At 36.1% G+C, this 27,983-nt stretch overlaps 1 protein-coding gene across 2 annotated transcripts in view; it reads right to left on the bottom strand.

Moving 5' to 3' along the window:
* Nucleotides 1-25,658, bottom strand: part of LOC120766548 (titin) — a 58,659-nt gene extending 33,001 nt beyond the window's left edge. The window contains exons 1-2 of one of the 2 annotated variants that reach the window (XM_040092129.1): nt 25,534-25,658; nt 15,329-15,619 (exon numbers count right to left, since the gene is read on the bottom strand). In XM_040092129.1, the coding sequence (XP_039948063.1) occupies nt 15,329-15,332 (4 nt within the window). In that variant the 5' untranslated portion in view covers nt 15,333-15,619; nt 25,534-25,658. Of the gene's footprint in view, nt 1-15,328; nt 15,620-24,367; nt 24,409-25,533 lie in introns of those variants that run through there. The other variant, XM_040092130.1, reaches the window with a different exon arrangement.
* Nucleotides 25,659-27,983: the final 2,325 nt, after the last annotated feature.

The raw sequence follows: 27,983 nt of genomic DNA on the forward strand, positions 1-27,983 counted from the left end.
TCATTCGAGCAGTAAAGGTAAATCGCCATGAAATACATGGTTTTAAATCAAGTTATTGTGGAGCTGGTCGGATCATATTAATAAGCCGGCGTTGTCTAATTCGACGAATTCACTTTTATTCTTTATAAAAAATGGCTAAATCGACTAAGCTCTTCACGCTGATTACTATATGGTATATACTTTATAGGGTTTACGAGATTTCCTTTTGGAAGTTCAAAACAATATTTTTGTGGATAATGAACTGTGGGGTTTCGTTAAAGCCATTCACAAATTTTGTAGAGTTAAAAATACACTGAATAAAACCATGAAAGCTTTCCGTTTAGAACCTCTTCCAGAGCAGAAAAAACATTGGTTCAAATTGAAACCATACTAAGAGATCGCAATTTCTTTCTGGGAATATTTAGCTTTAATTCGATTTTTTCATATCAGGCCTTTTATGTTTGGAGTATAAAAAGTTGTATTAAATTTAACTTTCCGTCAGAGAAAACTCCAATTGAGCACAGAGTGTGAATACGTCCTGCTATCTGGAACTAGAAGTTAACCCTCAAGCCGTTGGATATAACATAACAACATAACATAACATAGAAACATTTTATTATATAGGAATGATAATGTTAGACATGGGAGAATGTTGAGAGAAGTTAAATAAACTTGAATTCATAAGTGGAAAATGTTACTAAAATAAACTGAAATTCTCAATCCCTCAGATTGCCGATGCGATAATTGATGGCGCTAAGGGTGCTATTGAAAAGACTCAGTAGTAAAGTTAAATCTAATACTGACTCAAATATGTATACTTTTATCATAAGACTATGAAAGAAAGTCTTCTGATTCTGTTAACTTTTAAATCTTCCGCGAATTTTTCCTACAGGGTATATAATAAATAAAGACGTGCATGGATGTTGTTTTTTGCTGAAAACTGGCTTTACTTGCGTAATAATTTTCCATTTTAATTGCGGAAACTGAAAATGGTGTTGGCACATGACTACGGATATGTGTGGCTTTATACCAGTAGAAACATTAGAAATGCCTGAATTGGTGCACTAAATTCATTGGCAACGCGCAAATGAACGATTTGTGGACTAAGGCGTCTTAAACTTGAAAATTTTTCGATATGAAGTTTGCAAAGCCAATGAAATGAAATTATAGCTCGAAAATATCTCTGGGTCACGATTTTGCTTATGTGTCTACATACTAAGTAAAACTGAAACTTGCTCTACAAATTATGCAAAACGATGCTAGAAGGTGGTTTGTCAGAAAGGGTCGGCATTGGCGGGTCTCTCGCTTGTCTAGCCTTTGCTATATATTTTTGCAAGAATAATCAATTCAAAGAAGTCGCACAAAATTTTAAAAATATAATATGGCTGAGTAAAAGTGGACCTTAAGATCCATTAAAAAATTGGCAATTCGATATAAATCCTCACTTCCGGCAGTATTACTTATATAGTTGTACTCTTCCAAATAATCTATCGAATTCCTTTAGATATTATTTCCTTATCGATTGCAATTCAAAATTGTTACAACGGTACTTCTCAGTAACGCTTAAGTTAAATACTAAATATACTATGTACTAAAATAGTAAATACGAGTATTGATAGTCTTTAAATGATTTTTATTAATGTGTGTGTATATACATTAATTCATTCTTTATATTGTATTATTGTCAATTCATCTGTTCTTCTATTCTCATTTGGTGCTACGATCATACCACAACTCTGGTAATATAGGTTGATTTTATGTGTTGCCTACATTTAGGCATATTTTAGTAAAGTCGCACACCTTCCTATATACTTTTATACAATTATTTGCAGTTGTTGTAGACTTTAAGTTTTTATAAGCATAAAATATATCAACAGATAGAAAGATAAACAAATAAAAGAACACCTAAAATATTTTTATGCGTTCCCTTATCTCATGCACATGCATACAACCTACAACGGCGTAAATTGATATAAATGTTCATATGTATGCATTAATTGCTACACATCTTTGTTGGTGTTTTACTGCACTCTTAAGACCGTACTTAATTTCGTTAATTAATATCATAAAGCTGTTATGGCTCATAAATAGAGACTATTTGCATTGCACTTTACTCCATGTTATTCCTATGATAAATGGCCCACTCAAGCTGCAGCTAACTTTTGTTATTAAATTTTTATACCGAGCTCTTAATGCTTCCGAGAAGCATATAGCATTCTGAGAGCATTCCAACAATGCTTGTTTACCGCACTTTAATGTGACCTGAGGTGCTTCTCCCGAAGCTTTTAGTAGCATTCAAGCAGAGAATATTTCATTTGTAGCGTTTCAATTGAATCTGTACTGTGTTGTTTGAGGAGGAGGAGCGGAAACTTCTAGGTAATTTTGCACTCAAGGCTAATAACTGTAAACAGACATTCACTTTTGCGTTTACATGTGGATTGATGTATGCATAAGGCTTGAAAGTGAGTGGCCCTTGATCAATATATTGGTTGTTTGAAAATTACCCTTTCACATCAATATTTATATTGGAAAATCTGCCCACTTTAATAAGGAGTTTTCATAAAAATGTGAGTGCTTTTGTTTAAAAAAGAAATAAATTGTGTGACTGAAAGAAATTCCCGTCTTTTTAATAAGAGAAAATCCTCTTAAAATATGTGGTGCCCTCACTGGATTACACCATTTTCACTTTTAAGAATTCATACATCTACTCGTACCAATAATCATTATATCATATGGAATTTAGATCTATCTGATTTTTAGTTTGAGGTAACTTAGTTCCCTACTGAGTGCCATATTTTACCGAGTCTTGATATTATATTTCATAATACGTACATAAAACTGGTTTTGTCATATACATAGATAAAAAGAAAACTAATATGGTTGTGTAAAATGACTTTCAGCGATAACAAAAGCTCCTTACGGATCGGGAAAGACCGCACCGAGCCTTTCGATAATAAACAAGGCGACTCCCAATCGTACGACTTCTTCAATCTACTGCTGGAGAAAATAATTCGAGCTGCAGAGCTGAATAGAGATGGTACAATCTTCTACAAGAGTGTACAACTGCCATTACAACCTCGACGTTTGTTCTGTTTTCTCCAGATTGGTCAAAGAAGCGAAGCAAAAGGGCTTACTACGTCATTGTTGGCAGTCATAACTTCGAAGTTGTAGACAATTTCGTCTATCTTGGAACCAGCATTAAAACGAAAAACAACAGCCTCGAAATAAAAAATTAGAATAACTCTTGCGTACTTCGGACTAAGTAGGCAATTGAGGAGTTAAGTCCTCTCTCAACAAACAAGGACCAAATTCTCAGTATATCATCAACCGTGTCCTGGTGTATGGTGCAGAGTTAGTCGATGTAATGAGTTTTCAAATGAAAGTTTCTGCGGAAGATTTATAGTCCTTTGCGCATTGGCAACGGTGAATACCGCAGTCGATGGAACGATAAGCTGTACAAGATATACGACGACATTGACATAGTTCAGTGAATTAAGAGCATAGCTGCTGTGCTGGCTGGGTCATGTCGTCCAAATGGGTGAAAAAAACTCCATTTGTGAGAGTGTTCGACGCATCACCCCCCTGGGGAAGCAGAGACAGAGGAAGACCTCTACTACGTTAGAAAGACTAGGTGGAGAAAAACCTGGGTACACTTGTAATCTCCAATTGGCGCCAAACAGAGAAAAGGAAGAACGGCTGGTGTGCTGTTGTAAAATCGGCAACAACCGCGAAAGAACACTAATAAAGAAGAAAAACATCAACAGATGGGAAAAGTCTGGAATAATCATATTTTGATCCTATCTAAAAGTTTTTTTTGAATAAGTAATTATAAATTAAAACTTTTATCTCCTATTTCTTGCATAATTTCATCTTGGTTTTATGGAACAAGAATTAGTACTTGCTTTTAGTATTTTAGTTTAAACTGTATTTTCTGTTTGATTTTATAATTTTCTGCCAGTATTGACAAAGCAAGCTGAGTTTTTAACGGCGAAAGTCTTACTCTCATCTTAACACCAGCAGGTAATACATTGAATACTTCGAGAACTAAATAGCGTATTTTCATTCGTGCCTTGTATTCTAGTCAATGTGGCTGCTATGATTTTATTCGCTGAACTTTTGCAACAATTTCGTTACCACCAACAAACATATGCAAACATAAAAGGACGTTTAATGTAAACTTCTAATTTTCCAGATTTTAAACTTTTTACCTGCAGGTAATCTGACACTACAACAAAGCACGCAACCTCTGGGCTTATATAGCTAAGTGCATGCCTTCATTGTGTGCTTTATCGAATATTGAATTACATTATTCGCTAATCAATTTAACGAAATTCGCTGTCGGCTGTTGTAAATTCATTTAGATTAAAACATTTTTGTTATGAAATGGCCGAAAGCGAACACTGCCAACACTGATTTTGGGGAATTCTAATTAATGCACTTTAAACTTTCGATTATCAAGGTGTGGTGCACTTCGAATTCCTTCCTGGACAAACTGTCAAAAAGGAATAATATTTGAGTGTTATGCGTCATTTGCGCGAAGCTTTTCGTAAAAAACGACCAGAGTTATGGACCGAAAACTCTTGGTTTTCACATCACTACAATGCATCGTACCTTATTTCATTGAACATTCGTACATTTTTCACTAAATTTTCAACCTCAACCACCGTATTCACCTGATTAAGGCCGTGTGACTTCTGGCTATTCAGCAAGCTCAATCGACCTCTCCGGTGTAACAGTTTTGAGTCAATTGAAGACATTAAATGTGAATCGCTATGCGCATTGAGGGCTATTCCGGAAATTGACTTTAACAACTGTTTCGAGAATTGAAAAAATCGTTGGCACAGGTGTATTAGGGCTAAGTGGGATTACTTTGAGGAGGACGACATTGATTTTAAAGAATAAATTAAGAATTTTGTAATTATGAACAAAGTCTTACAATTTTTTGGTCATAGTAGCAGTACTCCTCAACAACATTTGAAAATCATGCAATTTTCCACCAAAGTTATGGTTCAGTTCGTGCGATGATAACCATGGATTGGTTTAGTGCCAATTTTACTCTAGTGGTTAATGCGCGTTCTCAGAAACATATTTTTTTCAAAAATGAGTACCATTTTAGATAGAGGCTAAGTCCATTATTGCACTAAAACCTGTGAACGATGTTGGGTGATATTTTAACTCTCCTCTATTCTTCGAATAATGCAACTCACGTTTAACTGTATAAACTGTGCCGAGATTTTCTTTTGATCGACCTACTGCTTTCTTTTCATATCACTTACATTTTTTTTCTACCAATCTTCAAAACTTTTGTCACAAAATACCAAACATGAAAGGAGAAGTATAAAGAAAAGTGCAATTGCACCATTTGCCATTTAATTTCATATTTGTCCTTGAAAACTTTGGCTGCTGCACGAACAGTTTAATGGAAATGCTGCTGAAAAGTTCAAATTTGCGCGAAAAGTAGAACAATATGCCAAATGCATTAGTAAACCATATACACATTTGTATATTTGTACATGTGTGTGTATATTTCAATATATAAATGTATGAATGTATGTGTGTTCAAATGACTTTTCATATAATTGAGAGCATTAAAACACTGATTTATGTTCGGCCGAAGAAAATTTTGTCAATAATATCAAACATACACACTGCTGCGCAATAAAATTGTACAGCGGCACAGTTTCTATTTAGACTTCCAAGTACTCGTGTAAGCGCCTATAAGTATGCTTCTGATATTTTTTATTTTTTACTTGTTCCTTCCTTATTCATTGGAAATTGAAATTTTCATTTCCAATTAATTTCGTTAATGAATGATTCACAGGAATTTGGAAATTTGCAATACAACGGCATGTTTTCAAAGAAGTAGAAGTGATGGAATTGTGATTCTCATATTCAGGTCAGTTATGGCACTCAAAATGAATTGCAAGGCAGTTGAAAACATAACAAAGTCCAAACTTTTTCCACATTGAATAAGGTCAATTTCGACCAAAATGGAACTGCAGCAGTTTTATTTGGAAAAGAAGAAAAAAATGTATCGCTAATGACGCGATACTTTACGTCATTGGAACTTTGCTTTCTAAGTTCCACTAGAGCTTTTTTATTAAAGATGAAAGCTCGAAAAGATTTTTATTATTGATGATAAACCGTTATCCAACAATTTAATGAACTTTTTTCAACCACAACTAGGATAGCGGATAATTCTAACAGTCGTATCTAGATTATCCGCATTATCCGATTTGTATCCATGTTGACGGAAAACCAGTATGACTAACCAGATAAGCGAAAAAATAATATAAGCTATGAATAAATTCTTAAATTACAGATTTTGATAAATATTGATATAATTTAAGAATATTACTTAATTTGATACCTCTCAGGCTATAAAAAATGGCTATAAATAATATACTGAATACGAGTATTAAACAAATATTCAACAATCAGCTTTACAAAAAACAAAAAACGGTTATCCGTCTCATCTGAATTTTATCCACGTCAACGGATAACGAGTATAATTATCCGTATATAAAAATCTATGCCATGAAGTCGTTGAATTTAAGCGCGAAACGAAAATTAACCAAATATTCATGAATTGAACTAAAGAATTAGATATCCGGATATTCAAAAATTGTAACTTTTCGAGAGCACACAATTTAATATTTATTTATATAATTCATTTAATACTTATCCGGTTATATTAAAGAAACGCTGTTAAGAAATATCCTTTAGCAATAAGTAATATTAACCCGTTATCCGGCTTATCCAGATTTTATCCGTTTCAACGGATAGTGCGTGTAAACATCTGGAAAAATTAATATTAACCGGTTATCCGCATTATCCGAATTTTATCCGCGACTACGGATAATGGGTATAAATATTCGGACATGCAGACACGTGCCTACTTCCAGTGTTAACAGAATAAAAGCAGCAGGTATGCCATAGGTTTTCATAAATATTCATAGATTTTGAGAAAAATACTCACTGAATTAATGCATGAATTAAGCAGACCCTTTACAACAAAAGAGTGTAAACGTGTAAGCTGTTTAGTTAATAGCCAGCTTAATTTTATGCATCAACAAATTTTTCTCAGAACTAAAAAAGTTAACGAAAGAAAGTGTCAAGCAGTAAGTAGATTAAAGCAGAAGATAATTACATAAGGAGGGTATCACACGTTTGCCATGGCATAATTTGCAAATTTGTGTGTACCTTCCAATAACGGGACAAGCGCAGACCAATTAAGAAAAAAATGTTTTCATGCCCTTGTATTTTAATTTGGAAAGCCTGCGAGCAAATTTGACCTTCTGCTGCAAGAACATAAAAAATAGTATAAAATAAAAAGGATGTTAAAAGAGAAATGGGAGAAATGGAAATGTGTGCTTCACTTGAATGTCCACTGGCTCAGCTGCATTATTTAACTAGCAAATCTCAATTTCGCCCCAATCGTCATAAAAATTCAAATAAGAAGATGCCGGTCTTGACGTCAGTTGTTGCTGTCGTTTTCCAACGCGCTGTTTTTCTCGTTATCAGTGCGATGCTATCACGTTTGTGGTTGTAAGAAACTGGCTACAAGGAAACCATTTTGACGCAATTCTCGAGAAGATGTTCAATAAAATGATATGCATACGTACATATTTAGATACTTGTCTATGCATAAGAAGTGTATGAGACGCTGCTGTCAGCAACACGCATTCAGAAATGTGAAATGGAAATAAAATTGCTAAGGGGGTCAGTATTATTTTATCGAAATGTTTGCATTGAAATGGTCGAAATGTAAATTTTATCTTGCCCATTTAAAATTTCGGTGCCATAGTAATAAAACTTTAAATTCGCTGAAAGAACCAACCAACCGGAGTGATAAATATAGATCAAAGCACGTTAGAGTGACAAAACACAGTACATAAGGATGACTAGAGTATAAAATGGTAGATTTTACGAATAATATTTGTAGTTAGGGGGTTTTGAGTTAAGATATTATTCTAGCAAAGTCATAGTAGAAAACACAAAAACTTGACAACTTTAGATAACCATTTAAACTTCAGAATTGTATGGCTGTATTTTGATGGTATTTCGATAAGATATCGAAAATTCTGGATGTGAAGTCTTTTAAATAGTTTTCCCCAGTTATTAGTTAGTTTTTCAGTCTGTTTTTAAATGGGTTAGATTAGTTTAGTAGGCGCGTGAGCCGTGTGAGAGCAGTTTTGGTCATTAGCGATGCCATATGAAGTGCCCATCCTTATGGATGCCAGCGACGTGACGTGAATGTTAATAGGTTACACGGCCTAAATGTCCATCCTTCCAGTGTTTCATACCGTGAAGCCTTCTAATATTCCTAGAGCGGGACAGGTGCACAAAAGATGCTCCATTGTTTTCCTGTTCGGATGTTCAAGAATGAATAGGTCCTTTGTGTATTTTTGAACTATCGCTATACACATGGCCTATGCAGATTTACATCCATTTTTCATTCCATTTTTTTTATATTAACTCGTATTTTAAATAAATTCGATCTACATACTAGCAATTAAATTTATAAACTTGTTTCGAAACAATTCATTTATAAGTATTAGAAGCTTCGGTAACTAAAATTGTTTGGAAGAGTGTAGAACTAATAAAGCCTCAAAGTCTGGTAGGCGTGTGAGAAACCTAATTTTAACACTGCGAGATGCTCACTCTGAGAAAAAATTAATGTTATCCGATAAATAGACGAGTTACGTGTATTCGATTGTTTTGTTGCGCTATGTGGGTACTCATACCTGTCTGAAGAACAACATAGCGACGGCGCCGATGGATTGCCGGCTGAGCTATTCAAATACGGCACGAAAAGGAGCTTTCTTTATTCCGCTATGTCTGAATTTGGTATCGTCGCAAGACTAGTACAGCTGTGTAAACGGATGTTGAGCAAAAGCACCGTCAGCATCAGGAAGGACCTCTCCGAGCGACACCAAACGAGGTTTGAGACAAGGCGACTTCCTATTGTGCGACTTTTTCAATCTACTCCTGGAGAAGATCGAGCTGCAGTTTTGAATAGAGAAGGTACATCTTCTATAAGAATGTACAGCTGCTGGCGTACGTCGATGAAATCGATATCATTGGCCTCAATAACCACGCCGCAAGTTCTGCTTTCTCCAGAATGGATAAGGAAGCGAAGCAAATGCACCTGGCAGTGAACGAGGGCAAGACGAAATATCTCCTGTCATCAAACAAACAGTCATCGCACTAGTGATCTCCCGTCGCTGTAGGCAGTCATAACTTCGATGTCTTAGATAATTTCGTCAATCTTGGAACCAGCATTAACACCAACAAGAACGTCAATCTCGAAATCCAACGTAGAAAACTCTTTCCAACCGGCGCTACTTCGGACTGAGTAGGTAATTGAAAAGTAAAGTCCTCCATTTTTTCAAATTTTTACTTACTTCTAAATAATGAATATAGCATATACAAGTGCTTAATATCAGCAAGCAATTAAATTTAATTATGGGGTGAACTTGCCCAAAAAACGGTCCCTAATTCCATCTCCGGTTATATTTGCTAAGCTATCGACAAGCTTTTCACAATTTAACTGTAAAATTGATGCATTCGTCCAATTAGATTCCAAAAAAAGAATGAAATTTACATGCCTCGGCCCACTTGTAGATGATATATATTCGACGAACATGTTATAAATGCCGCTGAGTCTCGGTGGAGTCAATCTCTGACTTTCTCAACAAGCAGGCAAACGTGACAGGAATGAAACGGGGGTCGCACATACCGACTGTTCAATTTCTAAAGGAATTATATGAGAACTCTGGTAGGGGTACTAATAGGTCCCTGTGTAATTGGGCGACATACCAGAAGACTACGTGACAGTTGTACAAGAAGAAGCTGTCAGGAGGTAAAAAAAGAATCGTTCAAAAATCATCTATGCGAATGCAAGGTTCTGTACAGAAAAATAATCGCAACTATTGGTCGAGAGTTTCAGGACGTCGTTTCAAAGGTTGCAAAAATAAAGCTTTTTGCACTGATGAACTTCATCAGAGGCACGGGTTGGATCAGAAAGGAGTCAATAGAGTGAGGGATGGTATCACAATAGGCCGCCTAAAGGCCTAGGTGCGTTAATGGACAGCCACTCCAAAAACAAGAGTGTTCTTACAAGTTATTGAAAGCTTGCACGAACTTCTTGGACTGAAAGTTTTAGATCGAGAAATGATTCCTATAAATCCGGAAAGTGAGAATAGCATCTTCAGTTGTGGTACTCATTCTATGTTATGAAATTTTTGGACATTTTCTTGCAAAAAAGAAAATAGACAGACTTTACAGGGAGATACTCTATCTAGGGACTTGGAAATCAGAATACCTATTGTACTCACTAAAAGCCTTCTCTATTTTTAAATTAACCATCTTATCTGAAATAAGATAAGTGCTTCACACATTCTCCTCCGATTTGTATAAGCTTTACGCAGTCAATAACAATAACATTAATTAGCAATAACTGTACAAACTAACCGTAAACAAACATTACTGCCAACAAATTAATGACAATAAATTCGATGAATTAGCAGCAGTAAACGATAAGGAGCTGCCTCGGCAAGCACATTTACGAGCGAGTAGCGCCAACAGCGAATAATTAGCAGAAAATTTGTAAATTACAGTTAAACGATGTTTGTTTGTATGTACAAGTATACGCAAACGTGCTGACCCGTGACTAGAGAACATGCAACAGCTAGTTGTTAAGGAAAATTGTGCAAACATTTAGTATATTTATTGTGTACGGAAAACATTGCAATTTCTAAGTAGAAAAATGTGTGTTGATATTTCAGGACTGTGTATATGTTTGGATGTGTGTCTGCAACACCCACATGCGGCGGTGAGCACATACAAATGCTGCGGCTTAGGAATGTGTGTAGACAGTTTTTGGGTGGGCGAAAATTGTTTTTGTCATAAGTAAAATTTGCTGAGAAAATTCTCAAAATCAACTAGGAAACTTCGAACGGTATATGATTATGTAAGGTTGCCCAAATGTATGCAGCTGTGTGTGCGTGAATATGCGTAGGTGGTTGTTGGTTTGCCATTTTACAGTTTTGTGGTGGTTTTGGTGGCAGCGCAGCAGGCGCAATTGTGGGTGAAAGCAAAGAGATAATACAGCAAGGGATAGAAAAATTGCAAGGAATGAAAAGAAAAAGAAAAATGCACTGTTACAGAAGTGTGGTGAAGTAAGAGACGTAGAATGATGACATTTGTTAGTTTTTACTGGCGTTGTGGTACTTGAAGGTTAGAGTATATACATAATAGAATAAATATAAAATAGAATAAAGAAACCAAATATCGGTAGCCGAAAGCTAAAAAAATGTTTGTAATGGCATATGGTGAGCCAAGGTCTTGTGAATACCTACATACATATATAATATGAAGACAATAAAGGTAGGAGTTGCTGCCAAACATAGCGGACGAATAGAATTCGTAAAGGAGGAACAAGTATTTGGTGCTCTAGAGAGCTATTGAAAAGTGATTTTCGCAGAAACTTGTCTGTTACCTTGTTGCTTTTGATTCGAAATCTCTGCAATCAGGTCAAAGTGAAATTTTATTATTGTACTTGATTCAGCTTAAGCAGCTAACAAATAACGAATTGAAATCTGGAAAGAGCCTATCAAATATTTAATCATTAATTACTCCTTCTTTTGATAGAACTATAAATACCATCTGCGAATTATAGAGTATAGGATATTGCATAAGACAATGCAGTAGGCCAGGAGAAAATCGCTTATTATAGAGCTGAACACATCCCTGCTTTTCAAAGTTACACGAGATTAGTATATCAATTCTTTGGACAGTCGGTTCTGCAATATCGGAATTGACCCAGATTTTATCCGACTAAGGGCTATTTTTTTGGAGATCTAACTCGGTTTGGATCGGATCATTGGAGCCAATCTTTGCGGCAAAGTTGCTCTATACCCTCCTGGCTTGTGCTGGCATTGCATCCAACCCGGGTCTATAGGAAGGCTCCATCCAAACTTTACATCGGTTATTATTACATTACTTGCAATGAATGAAGCCATCTTAAGACTTCTTCAGGCCTTCAGACACACCGGGAGTGGGCCACTAGTTACGTGGCCAAGTTCATATACTGCGCCGCCACTCCTCCCGAATGGCCAACAAAGCACTCCTATAGGCAGCATGACTCCCATTCTGATCCTAGCCTTCATACCCCAATATCGTCTTATCGATGGCGATATTGAACGCAGGGACACTACCCTCGAATGTCAGGGTATAGCTATCCAGTCAGGCGATATAGAGCTAAAAATATTTAATATATACATCCCTCCAATTACATGTTGACCTACAGGATAACACCCGAACATAAGTGCGCTCCTTCGTGGTTTGATACTAGGTGACTTTAAGGCGCTCCCACCAGAACTATGGGTACCTGTAATAGCTCGCTCGATATTATCATCGCTAGTGGTGGTACGATAATTAGCATAATTTGGCGACCTATGCTAACTCTAGCTCAATTCACAATGAAGCAGCCTCTCTTATTTGGCACATTTCCACGGCAGTCGGGTATGCATATATAAACGATATGTACACTTGATAAATAGACTTTCACTAATCTGTCAGCCAACTTTCACATATCACCACAAACTAACACATTTATTTGTGATCGATGACTGTTGCTCGTTTGTCAATTTGTTGAGTTTTGAGTTTAGTTTAAAATGTGAGGTAAATTAGCAGCATGTACCAAATATTCAGATATTATTGGAAAAAAGGTTGTGAGGTTTGAAAGGAATGTAAATCAATATAGGTTATATATCGACTAGTGAAAAACAACTAAAAACACTAGGGTAAGACTCTAGAGATTTCGGAACTATATAAGACATTAAAAATGCTCAAATGCGAATGTCAAATAAGAGAGACCGAATTCAGTATGTTCTAGAGCGCGTAATTCGAATATACTTAGGTACCTACTACTCGTATTCCCATAAATTCTGTTACAAGGCTTACAATGTATACAACGAGCTTACATTCGCAGAAAAGAGTGCCGCTATTGCGAGGATTGCTTTACATGAGTGTGGAAAAGGCGTAAGTTAAGTTTATGAAGTTCTCAAAAAACTTTATATATTGAAAATATTTGTTTACCTCACTGGTGATCGTTTTTCCCAAACATCTACAGTTGATTACAGAAAGAGAAGTGGTCGGCCTAGCGTAAATCGAATCAATTTAGCCATAAAAACTGTTCGTGCACGCATTCGCAGGAATCTTCTTAGAAAACTAGTAAGGAAAGGGGAGCAAAGAAATGTATATATCGACACGATCACTATCAAGACTTATTCGAGGTAGTCTCCATATGAAAGCCTATCGTTGGTCAACAAAATCAACGAGCATACTTCAAAAGATGCAAAAAATGTTATTCCAAGGGTTCATCGTGGTCACGATCTAGTTGGTGTAACGGTTTGTTGGGAAGTCCCCTGTAAAGGCGTTACAACGCTTCACTTCTATGAAAAAGGGATTAAAACTGAAATTAAATTGTAACGGGTGGATGTTTTAGTAGGCATCGTAAAGCAGTTAAGCAATAATCTCAATTATTCGATATTCCAGCATACAAGACAAAAACCACTCAACAATGCCTTAAAATACATGTATAGTAGCATTCCATAGCTACAGATAATTGGCCGCCTGGATGTTTAGATTTGAATCCATTGGACTACAATTTGTGGTCAGACTTGGAGAACATGGTCTGTCGTATATTCTAAAGAAATTTGGAAAGTCTCAAAAAATCTATAGTTTCAGCAGAGTTGTCAATACCAGGAGAAGCTGTGCGGACTGGTATGGTTTAATGGTCGAAACGTTTGAGGGCTTGTATAAAAGCAGAGTATGACCATTTCGAATAAAATTGTATATATCCCACTTTATATATATATTCTTCATTAATTTAACTTAAGCTTATTAAAAAATTAATTTTAGTTTCATTTTCGTAACGGCCTGAACTTGTAACAGAATTTATGGTAGACATTATTGCGGAACTAAGTACATGGCTCCCAATAAAAACTTTCTAGAGAAGTGTGTGTTCTAGAACGCTGTTGGTATCTATGAGCAAAGTCACAGACTGTTGGATGTACAGCTGTTTTGAATACTTACAGTCTGAAGTTCTTGGAGAATTTTTAATTTAAATAGTAGTATTCGTGCCTGTGTTTTAAGTAATGTTGAAATTAGTTATAAAGTTACTGTACGCAGAATTTGGTGTTTTTCAATTCAGTGATCGAACCAGAAGAGCTTTGAAACTAATGAAAACTTAATAATATTTATTTAAAAAAAAAAATTTCCAGGTTGTTTTATTTTAAAATTCCACTTTGGCAACAGTCAGCTTAAGAATTTGTGAGAAAGAAATTTAGTGAAAATGGATTTATTTTACAAATAATACTTCAAAATATGTCGTAAATTATGTAAGTATTGAAGAATGTGAAGCCAAAAGGAACAACATAACATAAAAACGTGGAAACAGATAACAGTTATGCTTGGAAATCTGTGTAGAAAAATTACAGTTGCAAAATATTTTAAAAATTGTAGGTAAACTTTTTTGTGCAAGCACTAGACTTGTGCTTTCGAAAATGAATTTTGGGTTCAAAAATGTAATTCGGTTTAAAAAATAAAACTACAGCTAGAAGTACAGCTAATGGGCAACCAAAATGAAACGTTTTTGAACAAAGCGGTTTGTGGAAGTTTTTCATAATATGAGAGGCAATGAAGATGCATTTAAAGTAACTTGTTGATTCAAACATCGAAAAAGCATGTTAACAAAATTTTTCATGAATGTTTTTATTTGAAACATTTTAAAATGCATTTGGTATGCGAACAAATGTCATGAAATGAAGGCGTCAACCAATTAGTGTTTTTAGCAGAAATCGAATATTTCGTTTGGGTATAAATATGTAATAATCAATTTACCTGCCTCGGACGTTTTTGTATTATTTTCGTGTTGAGTATTTTTTTTTAGTATTTTTTCGTAAATATATTTATGGTTTTTTGTTTTCAAGTGTTTTTGCATTGCACAAAAATTAATGAAATATTAAATTTGTTATTTATAAGTTAAGTAAATATTGTGTATAATTTCAAGTGTTGAGAAAAATAAATTTATAGTTACTTATACAGTTAGTTAGTAATTTTGTACAAATATTTTCAAAATAAAAATGTGTAAAGAGAAAGAGTTAGCAATTGCGTAAAGTACATTTAAACGGCACATTTCAGTTGCGCTTTCTAAACAAATACTTTCTTTTTGTTGCTTCGCTATTATACAAAATATTTATTTAAAAGAAATATTGCTCTGCTAAATTTGTTTGTAATTAAATTGATTTTTGTTTAATATGTGTGAAACGCTTATATTTACCCATGATCCATCCAAGGTGGCAACCTTGCTCACTCGCTTATGTTGTGGTTGGACGAGCTCACCAAGCGCCGCACACTTGAACCGAGCGTTTGAGTGATGAGATGCTTAGTCGGCTTTACATGTTGTTGTTGTTAATTTTGGGTATGCAACTTTTGACACTGTGAAACACTGTTTTATTGGTTACACACGATTTTTTTAAATGGTTTATTGCGTAATTGTATGACATAAATTTATGTTTGACTACGCATTTCGCTTGCGTTGCTCATTTGTTGGTATTCACAGTCACAGCGCCTAAGATTATGCAATAATTCAATTTATGAGGGCATATACATATGTATGTGTGTGTAGTGCCACATGTGTGCAAGCATACATTCCGGAGCGTATAGAATTTATTCGTTTAACACAGTGGCAATAAACATCGCCAGACATCCAAGCAAGTTAAGCTGACTTACCACCTTTTATATAATCACACTTAAACTAGTTTAAAGTGGTATCACCTTTTTATATATGCTTATATATATAGTTGTAACAGCGCTCGATGACGTAAGAAATAATATTATATTTACTGCTTTCAGCGAAAATTAGTAAGACTTTGTTTATAATTTTAAAATTCTTAATTTATTCTTCAAAATCAATGTCAAAGTAATTTCCGGAATACCCTTAAATGCGCATATCGATTCACTTTTAATGTCTTCAATTGACTCAAAACGGTTTCCACGGTGCGGTCGTTTGAGTTTTCTGAATAGCCAGAAGTCGCAGGGAAATAAATCAGGGGAATACGGTGGTTGCGGGACGATAATGGTTTGAAAATTTTGCGGAAAACTCACGAAGAATCGATGAAGTATGCAACGGTGCGACGCGTAACACTCAAATAGTATGCCTTGTTGACAGTTTGGTCGATGGGAAGGAATTTGGAGTGCACCACACCTCGATAATTGAATTAAACAGTCAACATAACCTTTATTTTTGACCTGTTTTGACGTGGTTTTTTCGGCTTCGGCTCACTATTGCCACGACATTCGGCCGATTGATCGTTTGTTTCCGGGTCGTAAGCATAAATCAGTGAGTAGTCGCCAGTAATAATACGTTTCATGGCATCGACAGACGTTAACGAGTCCTTTCTTTTTAAAAAAATTTAGTAATTTTGGAACCAATCGTGCTTTCACTTTTCTTAGACCCAAATGATCTTCCAAAATGCTTTTCACTGATAATTCTGATATTCCAACGATGCAAGTCTGATGACTGTTAATCGATCATCCTCAAACATCAATTACTTTATTTTATTAAAGTGTTGATCATCAGTTGATTGCCGTTCGGAATGTGGTCTGTCGTCAATACGTTCTGAACCCTCTTTGAATAATTTATACTAATCAAAAGCACTTGCTCGCGACAAGCAATTATCACCGAGGGCTTATCCAACATTCTGATCGTTTCAGTACCCGAAATTTGATTCCGCCCACAAAATAGTATAGTTAGTCTTTTTTGTTGAATATTTACACTCATCGTAAAAATAGCGGAATGCACTTTTTATACTTCAGAAAGACAAGCGTACACTTAACACTAATGATTAACTTTGATGCGTCATTTGACATTTTGATGTCACTGACGGTCATACTAACCTAGAAAAAAAGTATTTCGACTAATGGGTTCTAGCGCGAAATTTAAATTCAACAGTTTTACAATATTTTGCCCAGAAATCGGATTCAATTGCTTGCTACCATATCTCACGCCTGACAACATTCTGGTGGGCAATTTTTCATGCTCTTAACTTACTTAGTACACATTTCTTTGCACATCATTGGCAGAAAAAATACTCCAGGAATGCATAAAAGTGATATGCATACCTTAAGGAGTTAACACCAATCTGGAACCCTCAAAAAGTGTTTTATTATTAATACCAGTCTATAACCCTCAAAAATTGCTTAACTATGATGAGTTCTTTTGGAAGTAAGAAGAAATTAATAAATTTATCTTTTTCTGGCTGGTAACTCGTGCTCTATGTTAAAAAAAAAACACCAGGAAAAACCTTAACTTCGGCTGCACCGAAGCGATACCATAAAAGGGTATAAAAATATTTTTATCTTAACTTTAATCGCTTCAGGCATATAAATATTATAATGCTTCGATCTAAAGAATACCTTCGGAGAATGTAGCGTTGTTTTTGGCAGTAAGCTATGTCAAATTTCGAAAGATAGCTGAACAAATAAAAAAAGTTTACAAGCATTTGAGTTTGATCGGCCAGGTTGTATGGCAGGTATATCCTATTGTTGCCCGATTTCAACAATTTTTTCTAGGATTGTAGTGTCGTCTTTCAGAATAATCTCTGCAAAATTTTATGAATATAATTTTCAAAAAATTGATTGAAAAATGATTTCCGTATAAGAACTTGCATTGGATTGATCAGTTTATACAGCGGTTATATGACATAGTGGTCCGATATCGGTTCTTGAAGAGAAAAGGATGTGTGCAAAATTTCAGGTTGATATATCATAAACTGAAGGACTAGACCACCTACGTACAGACGGTGGACAGACGGACTTGGCTGAATCGACTCAGCCTCCGCGTGCTGATAAATTTGATTGGCATAAGTAGTTTTTTGACTTTTTACCTGAAAAAAGAGTCCTAAAAAGGCAAACTATTTGTCGATATAAATACCGATATCGATTATATTATCGATGCCTCAATCTTCAATAAAATTTTGTACAAGTAAAACGATCAATGAATATAATATTACTTAATTGTATACTGGTTAGAAGTTCTAACTTAAAATTATCAGATACAATTAATAATGCTAGTAGTACTTTTAAGCAGATTGGTACCGGTCACTTGTAATACCATTCCAATGCCACTAAAATTAGTACAAAGTTGGAAGTAATTTGCAAAATTTTAAATCTGATAATAAAAGTACAGTACTAAGGACTTCTTAGTTAAAACGATTGGAACATATCATAAGCGTGAAAGAAAATTTGGATATACTAGATATAATAAATTTTCACTATATGTGTGTAAAATTCATCAAATTTTTGTTTATACTTGAATGAATAGCAGTGAATAATGGCACAACAAAGTTCCAACAGGGACATTGTTATGAAAATTGGCAACGGTGTAATTTAATTGCGAAAGAACTAAAATTTTGCGACATTTTCTAATTAAAGTAAATTTTATCTGTAAAAAAAGATGAAATGGAGAAAAAATGAGCAAAAAGAGGAAAAAGAAGAAAAGAGATGTCGAAGAGGCCAAAAGAGCAACTCGTTTTTTCTTATTTGGAAAGTACTAATATGCCAAACGACATATTTTTTGACCAATCTATGCTGATTTCACTCTCATGTGCTTTCATTACAAGGTGTTTATATATTTTTGTATACAATTTCACATAACACATACTTATATACAGATATAGTTATGCACAAGCGAATGTGCGCCAAAGACCGAAGAGCAGCAGAATCTACAAACGGTTCAAAGCAGTGAAAAAGTTACCTTGAAAACTATTTTCGGCGATTGCCATAGCAATACACACAAAAGTAAAGTGTATAAAGTAAAAAACTAAAAAAGACTGCTTCACATAAGAGTGGGTAGCACTCTCCAAACTGGGGCTGCAGCAATTAGCGATAATTTTTTGCTATTACACTGCAATAAAAAGCTAACCGAAAAGTCATGAATGGCATTAAAGAGAATTAGCGCATTGAAAAAATTGCTCTGTGATAAAAATTTTAATTTTCCATTTTACCGAAAACTGCAAGTCAAACTTTAGTTTGCCTTTTGCTACTCTTCTTTGCATACTTTAAGGCATACTTCCACAGCTTAGACTGCTAATGTTGGCTTAACAATTGTGACGTTCACAATTTGCCACTCATTTGCATTATTTTCATGCATTTTTTTTTCATAAAAGGAGAATGGCGCTGGTGTGGCGGAAGCAGTGCCGTAAGGCAGTGCGGAGGGGTTCATATAAGTACTACTAGTCATAATTTTATGGCAGCGAATGTGAAGGAACGTTAAATAGAGATAGAGCCCAAGTGTGAGGGCAAACAAAGCGATTGTGCGCTTATATGTACGGCTATATAGCTTGGCCACAAACAATTCCACACAATTATTTTCGTTTCCTTTTCTTTGTGCCATTCTGCTATAGTCTTCTACTGTATTCCTTTGAGTAAGCATTTTGATTTTATACATTTACGTTACTACTTTGCGAGTTGTTGTATATGCCTAAGCAATTTCAGCGATTATCTATGCACCATGCATCGCCCTGCTTGCACTGACGTGCTTTTTATGAGTTTGTTTGTTTGCTTTCTTCAGTAGTTTTGTTTTTTTTATTTTTATTTTTTCTTGACCTAGTTCGTGCGTTTGCGGCGTAATCGCAAATAATTTAAAAGAAAATCCGTGCGATGTTGAAAAAGCGCTAAGAAAACCAATGTCTTGGGAAATAAATGTTATTTGCTCAGATCGATAAGCTTCTACTAGGATAACTAGCTGAAATTCGTGCAAAAATAAAATTATGTATACTAGGGATATATGATTTTAACTACCAAGTGGTTATTATGAAGGTCAAAGACCGAGTTGAGGTGTCCAATTATTAAATGATTTTAAAAACAAACGTTAACTTCGATTGGACGGAAGCTATAATACACAAAAGATGCCTTCTAAGTACGTGATTTTGATCGGTAAATTTGTATGGCAGCTTTGTGCTATGGTGATCCGATTCGATCCGACCCGTGCGATCTCAACCATTTATTAGTCAATTGCACCGTTGCTTTGGCAATAACATACGCAAAATTTCGAAAATCGACCTTGTAAGATGAAACAATTTTCCCAACGAGCATTTGATTTTGATTACTCAGTTCGGATCGATTAGTGAAATAAGATTTGGTAACTAAATTTTTCCAAATTCCATGAGTGATGTAAAATAATCGTTCTGGCCGCTCCCAAGTGAATGGCGCTCAGAGAACTTTCCTCATTTGCGCGCACTTCAACAGACGACTTCATCCTCCAACGACAATGAGATAGTTCAACAAATTAAAAAAACAGCGGTTACGCTGGCTAGATCCTTTCATCCGATTGGATGAAAATACTCCAGCTCTGATAGTACCCGACGCTAGAAAAGGACCTGGCTACACTTAAAATCACCAATTGGCGCCAAACAGCGAAAAGGCTATAACGACGTCAGCGGTGCCTACACCAATAAAGAAGATATCTACGTTATTTTACATATGCACCAAATAGAAAATGTAGGAGAGTAGGCATGAGAGAGACGCAGGAACGCCTCTAAAGCATCTGTATAGCCTTATCTATAACCTTAAATATCCAGCGTCATAAAAGCTTTGAGTCACCGCCTAGAGAGTGATGGTTTGTTATAAACAACATTTTCTATATACTCCGTTATATGGCAATACCTTGCAGACTACTAACCGATTGCCTCAAAAAAAGTTTACATATCATCTCGTTCCATGATTGCATTTGGCACACATAATCCACCGACCGCGCACATTTAATCCACTAGCCGACTTTCTCCTGTGTTTACCCCTTTACCGTGGGCCAATGCATTTCAATCTTCGGTCGAAACAATAGCACCAACAACAAATGTGTGGATTTGCTGCTTGGCTTTTGCTTACTTGCATTCCACTTGCCGCATTGAGGACAAGCACTTACTGTACAAAGCCAGATTAAGAGCGGTGACAGCTTGTCTACGCTACGTAAACGTAATTTTGTGGTAGATGAAGACCGTAGCGAACTTAACGTCAGCTTACTGCGCGACATTGTTACATAATCCGGTAGTTTCAGGAGATAAGCTTGTCTTGTGTCTAACACGAGGGGGGAAATAGAAGCAAAATATATTTTCAAGGTCACGTCAAATTGTTTCTGCTAACATTTCACGCACGTATTTCGTTTCAGAAGTTTCGAGTTCTCGGTTCAGACCGACCCGATAAAGCTGAATTTTTTTCGCATCGAGACACGATTGTGACCTAATTTAAAGCCAAAACGCAATAAATACCATCGCTCAGCCACCTTACTCATCAGATTTGGCTACGTGTGTTTTTTTCTTGTTTTCAGTCGATCGAAGGGATAAAATGCTTCAGGCAGTTATCGCTAGCGAGGCCCTATCGACCGAGTACACAGACGGTATTGCCTTTCCGCTCATTGCTTACATGTCAGCCTGAAGACATACTGGCAGCAACCAGATGTGATGCAATGGCCCAATCAGTTTCCTTAAATCTCTTGGTTTTATAACGCACATGCAGAAATAGTAGCAGCACACACGATGAAATATTATCGAGCTGGTCCATATTGACACTTTTACTTGAAAAAATCAAATTTAACTGGAATTTTCTTTTTGAAGCAAACTAACCATATATTTGTAAGACAAAATCTGACGGCTCTCAGTGGTATTGTTCAAAAATATTCAAAACTTTGAATACATTTTTTTCTTTTCCTTTCGCCCCATATTTTTGAGCATTACTCCAAGCGACAATCACCCCTTCGGGCAATTTAGTCACATTTTCCATCGAGAAAGCATTAAACATCCAGCTTGTAAGAGAGTGAGGTTAAGTTGGTTTTAAAAATGGAATTAAACCGATATGAAATACTCTTGTTTATGATAAAGATTAATTATCAATTAAATAAACTACTTTTGATTTGTTATATTTTTGAAAGTGGCAAATCAAACAAATCATTCTTATGGCATAGCGAGAAAACCGCGTAAACTCCAATATATAAAATGCGAACTTCTGATTCATCAATTGTTGAAGAAAAAATCGCCGAAAAATTGTTACAGAGCCCTGAGCTGTGCTGAGAAGTCAGGACTTGCGAGAAATTTGCAGCTGATATTTCTTCCGCTCTCATTCACTGGGTAAGGGTCATAAGGGGAAGGGTGTTAAAAAGTAAACAGGACTTTTTGAGTCTAGCGCCCTCTGGTGGCGCCATTTATATTTCGACTGGTGCGTTAGAATCTGCTATCTTTATCGAGAGGATTTCATGACATTTCATTAATTGAAAGTGAAGTTATTGCATTTTGTTTTAAATTTTGTTTTAAAATTGGTAAAACTTTCACCGAAACGTTTCAATTGATGAAACAAGTTTACGGCGATGATTGCATATCCCGTAGCAAAGTGCACGAGTGGTTTCAACGTTTTCAAAGTGGTTGTGAGGACAAAAATGACGATCAACATGTGGGTCAATCAAAATCCGTGATCACCGGAAATTTCATCGAAACTGTGCGTGAATTCATCAAAAATCAGCCGAAATCATCATTGAAATTCATGGAAATAGAATTAAACATCTCCAAAACATCTCCAAAACATCGATTTATCGCATTTTGACCGAACATTTGGGTTTACGAAAGGTGTGTGCACGGTTTGTTCCGCACATATTGACTGAAGACCAAAAATTGCTCAGAATCCAACATTCGAATCGACGCTTTTAACCGTTTATTTGACCAAAAATCACATTTTAACCATTAACCACTCCTCGTATTCACCTGATATGGCATCATGCGACTTCTTCCTTTTCGGAAAAATGCATCTGTCCACGAAAGGAAAGCATTATGCAGGCGTAGAGGTCATTCAAAAGGCTTGTACCGGCATACTGGCGTCCATACCGGCCAACGAGCTAAAACACTCATTCGACATGATTTTGGACCGTACAAAAAGCTGTACTGAAGCAGAAGGATACTATGTTTTGAATAAAATAAATTGATTTGAATAACTCAATTTTGGCCAATCGAAGGTAGAGAACATGTTATTTTATCTGTTTGGAAATAGGCAGCTCTGCAATAAAGAGGCTTATGAAAGCTAAATATATCTCAACATGCAAAAGTTGGTTAGTTTTTGTTTGTAAAAATTTCATGAGCTTTGAAACGTATTTCTAGTTTCAGAAATTGAATTTCGTATATTTTTCCGATTTTTTTTCTAATTTTTGGCAAGTATTAATTTGTAAAAAATGTTGAGAATTATTGAAAGTTGAAAAAAAAGAACCCAACAACAAGAAAGAAATTTTAAGTTAGAAATTGGCATATCACCCTTTAATAGTAACTGCTTCGATTACTATTATTATTTGAGCGTAAAGTAGATTGAAATTATCAACCTTGATATTTAACTATTACAATTCCTATCCTATATTCCCTGATCAGGGTATATGAAGTTTGTAACACTAAGAAGGAAACATTAGACAGCCTATAAAATATTCGTCTGTCTGTATACTCGCGCAATACTCCTTCACTTTTTGAGATATCGAACTGAAATTGTGCACCCTTCTTTTTCTCTCAAGAAGTTGCTGATTTGTCAGAACCGCCGATATGAACCTACAATATGTCCATATCGTTACCAAAACTGCGAAACAAAGTATCATCAAAAAATGTATTGCTTACGAGTCACTATCACATCATATTACATATGTACATGCTTATGTATGTATATGAAGCATACAATTTTCAGCTTCTGCTCTCAGATATAACCAATATATGACCCTTTTATAACCAAAACTGAAATTTTGTTTCAATATGAGTGGTTTCTATTATAAAGTTTTTCCTTCGCCTGTAAACTTATGCAAAGTGATGTTAGGTTATTTTGCATTTTTTGACGATATATTGAAAATTCTTTTACTTGACGAGATATCCTCACTAAATTTGGCATGGAGAATTATCTTCTTTGAGTAAAGATCACATCTCTATGCATACCAAAGCTGCTGCTATACAAAGTGATAGATCAAAATTAGGTCATTATATACAATTTTTGTTATTTATGAAGGGTTTTGTAGCTTCGGTGTAGTCGAAATTAAACTTTTTTCTCTTTTTTAAGTTATTTTCTGTTATATTCCTTTTATGAGTTAGGCACAAAACACAGTGTGGTGTGCTTAAGAAAACGTAAGATTAAGATGCTTTATAAAAATATATAAAAATATGATCCGCTAGATTCTTAAACGGAATACTTCGCTGTTACAAGCTAAAAATTATAAAATTTTAAATTTTACAACACTAAAATCACACCCAGAGAAATATGTCATAAATAATTTTCGATTAGCGCCACAAATTTCTATTAAGAAATTCCTCACGTTTTCGTAATCTCTTGAAGTAAGATTTCTACGCCGAAATATTCAGACACGTACGCAGACACCCACACAAATGCAGGTAGCAGTAGCAGCGAAATTTCGACGTAACGGATTCACGAGTTTCCAATAAAAGCAAAGTACGCTGCTCAAATAGATAACAAAAATCAACGATGCTGAGCTAAATAGTTACACGTTGGTGGGCAAGTTGAGCTTTGACTCAGAGTACGCCATGGCGGATGAGTAACCCGGATGTGCGTTGTGAAGGAAATTTCTGATTTGTTGCTGCTTTCTTCATTTTTGTTTTTGTTCAGCACTGCGATCGATTGACGGTTATTTAACACACTGATTCGCGCTTCTCTTGGAGAAAATATTTTTTTGTTTGTTTTTTGATTTTACTTCTTCACTTGTTTTGCTCACACACACTCACACATACACTTTCGACACGGTTTTTTGATAACTCAGTATGCAATTCTACTTTTTATGATAAAAATTTGCTTGCGAAAGGCGTTCGAAAACAAAACAGAAAATTGCTCGAAAGCAGCAGAACGCTGCAACGGACGCCAAGCAAATGCGCTGCATTATGGCGACCTCAGCTGACAGCACGTTTTTAGCACACCAGCCAACACAAACACACACACATGCTGATATACTATATGTATGTACGTATGAACACCGTTGTGACGCTGCGTCCCTCACAGTTGAAAATAAAACGAGTAATGAACTATCCATCCAAGCGACCAACCCACCAGCAAGAATATCAAGGCTAACGATGGTGGGTAATATGCGTGTGTGTACTTGCGTTATCGCACACACATGCACACACTGCTTTCTAACAGCGCCCACTTGCCGTGCGAAGGCACAGCGCTTCATCTATCGCACACAACTCGTGAGGTGTGTAGTTCGCTGAATTGATCGCCCCCTTTCCTAAACCATATATACATATATGTATGTATATATATGTGTGCGTGATTCGCTTATATGTTGGAATGCTGTTACGTCGTGCCAGCAGCTGTGGTCGCACAGTTATCACAAAAATTGTCTTTTTTTCACCACTTTTCTTTTGTTTTCCACCACTATTTTCAAGCACTCTTTTGTTTTGTAAACTTTTGCAGTTTCATTATTTTGCTTTTTTCGCTATATTCCTTCTACGTTTTCTTGCATTTTCGCACCTTACACAATTTGTTGTTGTTTTGGCAACTATTGGCTATGCGGTGTGTTGCTGGTGGCGGCGCATTTGCGGTCAATGCTTCACCAGTTTGTTTTTTGCTCTTCGCACACTTAACTGTAACCACTGTATTCTGTTCCGGATCCAAGAGTTGTTACTAGCAGCAGACGTCCGACGTGACTGAATGGTTTTGTGTGAAGTGCCAATACCATTAGTGAATACTTTGACATTGAATCCCATTTTTGACAGTTTTCGCGATTGCGCAGTGGTCACACGATATCGATACTGACAGTTGGCACAGTGGGTAATAAAGTGTGACTTTTTGGTATTGTATATTCGGTTATCTGTAACGTAGATGAAAACAGCTCATTTACGCCGGGAAATATTCGAAAATGGAATTCTATTACATGAAACTGAATCAATATTGAGCTCTCATCTCTTCTTCTTCTTCTTAATTGGCGTATACACCGCTTACGCGATTACCGAGTTAACAACAGCGCGCCAGTCTTTCTTCTTTTCGCTACGTGGCGCCAATTGATATGCCAGGCGAAGCCAGGTCCTTCTCCACTTGGTCCTTCCAACGGGGTGGAGGTCTTCCTCTTCCTCTGCTTCCCCCGGCGGGTATAGCGTCGAATACTTTCAGAGCTAGAGTGTTTTCATCCATCCGGACAACATGACCTAGCCAGCGTAGCCGCTGTCTTTTAATTCGCTGAACTATGTCAATGTCGTCATATATCTCGTACTGGAGCTCTCATCTCTATTATAATAATAATAGTGGTCTCATGGAGTATTTCGTGGTTAGCATATGGGGAAAATTATTTCTTAAGTATACAGTAGACTTCTTCAAAGACTTAAAATAAAGATTACAACTAAGAAAGAGCAAAGTTCGGGCGTAATCGGACATTTTATACTCTCGCATGAATTAAATCTGTCATACAGATGGTGAACCAAAAAATTCCACACGTTCTTGGTTTTGGTATTTCGAAAGGTTTTAATTCTAGGTACATACGCTCTACCACTTCTTCGGACCTGGTATCTGATCACAGCGCAGTTTTGCACGCAGTTAATGCGCTGGTACTTGCAATGAATAAACCCAGCAGAGTAATGGCAAATATTTTAAATTATCACAATTCCCTAGGAGACAATGTGGACCCCAACATCGTCATATCCTCTGCGGCATATATCGATTATGCTGCGGAAGTTTTGACCAGAAGCATACACAATGGCGCCAGTATAAATACGCCAGAAGCTAAAACTACACAGAGCGTCCCGACCAAACCACCAGACACCTCTGGTCCAATGAAGTAATGACGAAGCTAAGAGAGAAGAGACAGCATGCATGGCAAGTCAGTAGAAATCCAAATGACAAAACACTTTTCAATCAAAAGCAATGTAACAAAGCTGAAGCCCGTTCTCTAGAAATTGCGCAATAAGTCCCTAGGGGCGTTTATGATTGCTGCTAAACCAGGAGATCCAGTAAACAATCCTTAGAATGTGATTAGACAAAAGAATAAGCCGATATCTAGATGCCCACCAATTTTAAACAGCAGAGTCCATTGGTGCAGAACCAAGAAGGCCGAGGTGTTTATCACACACCTCCAACACACGTTTACTCCTACTTACTCCTAAGAGTTTAGTGATGGATCTAACAATGCGGCAGTCAGACATAATTGGATTTGACAAGCAAATGGAATTTCCGATTGCTGAAATAGAGGCTGTATAGGTGAAGGAGGAGATCAAAGCATTGGCAAACAAATAGTCACCAAGTTGTGAGAGAATAAAAGCGTCTGTACTTAAAGCGCTACCAGACATCTTAATCAGCATGATTGTTAAGCTTTTTAAAGGAATGTTAAGACTTTGTCACTTTCCCATAGCAATGAATATGCACTGAAGTTATTTTAATCCTTAAACACGGAAAACCTGAACATCTGGTTAAGACAAACAGATTATTCCGAAGCATCAGTTTGGCTTTAGAAAATTTCATGGCACAACTGAACAAAGTAATAGGGTAGAATACTGCTCTGATGTGTTTCCTGATGTCCGCCAAACATTTGACAAAGTCTGCCATCTAGGTCTATTATTCACTAAAGTCTTAATTGCACAATCAGATGTCTACTTAGAGGACGTGATGCTGAGTCGGATAAAAGACCTGTTCGTGCACGCCCTAAGGCAGTGTATTCGCGCCGGTGCTCTACATTCTTTACATAGCAGACTTTCCAGTGTTCAACTCTAACTCCAAAATGTCGTCATTATGCTGATGATACTGTACCGCACTACTAGCATCTAGTGACAGCCCTACTATTGCTTCCAAAAAACTGCAGATGCAGTTGAATGCTCTAGAACAATTGTTCAATTTTTTTTACTTTCTCCTATGAAGTAGAATCAGACTTTCTTGGATGTAAATTTTTGCATTTTGACTCGTTTATTTAGTGAATTATTGCACTTTTAGTAGTT

This window comes from Bactrocera tryoni, chromosome 1 (genome assembly GCF_016617805.1).
Source record: "Bactrocera tryoni isolate S06 chromosome 1, CSIRO_BtryS06_freeze2, whole genome shotgun sequence".
NCBI classification, from domain to species: Eukaryota; Metazoa; Arthropoda; class Insecta; order Diptera; family Tephritidae; genus Bactrocera; species Bactrocera tryoni.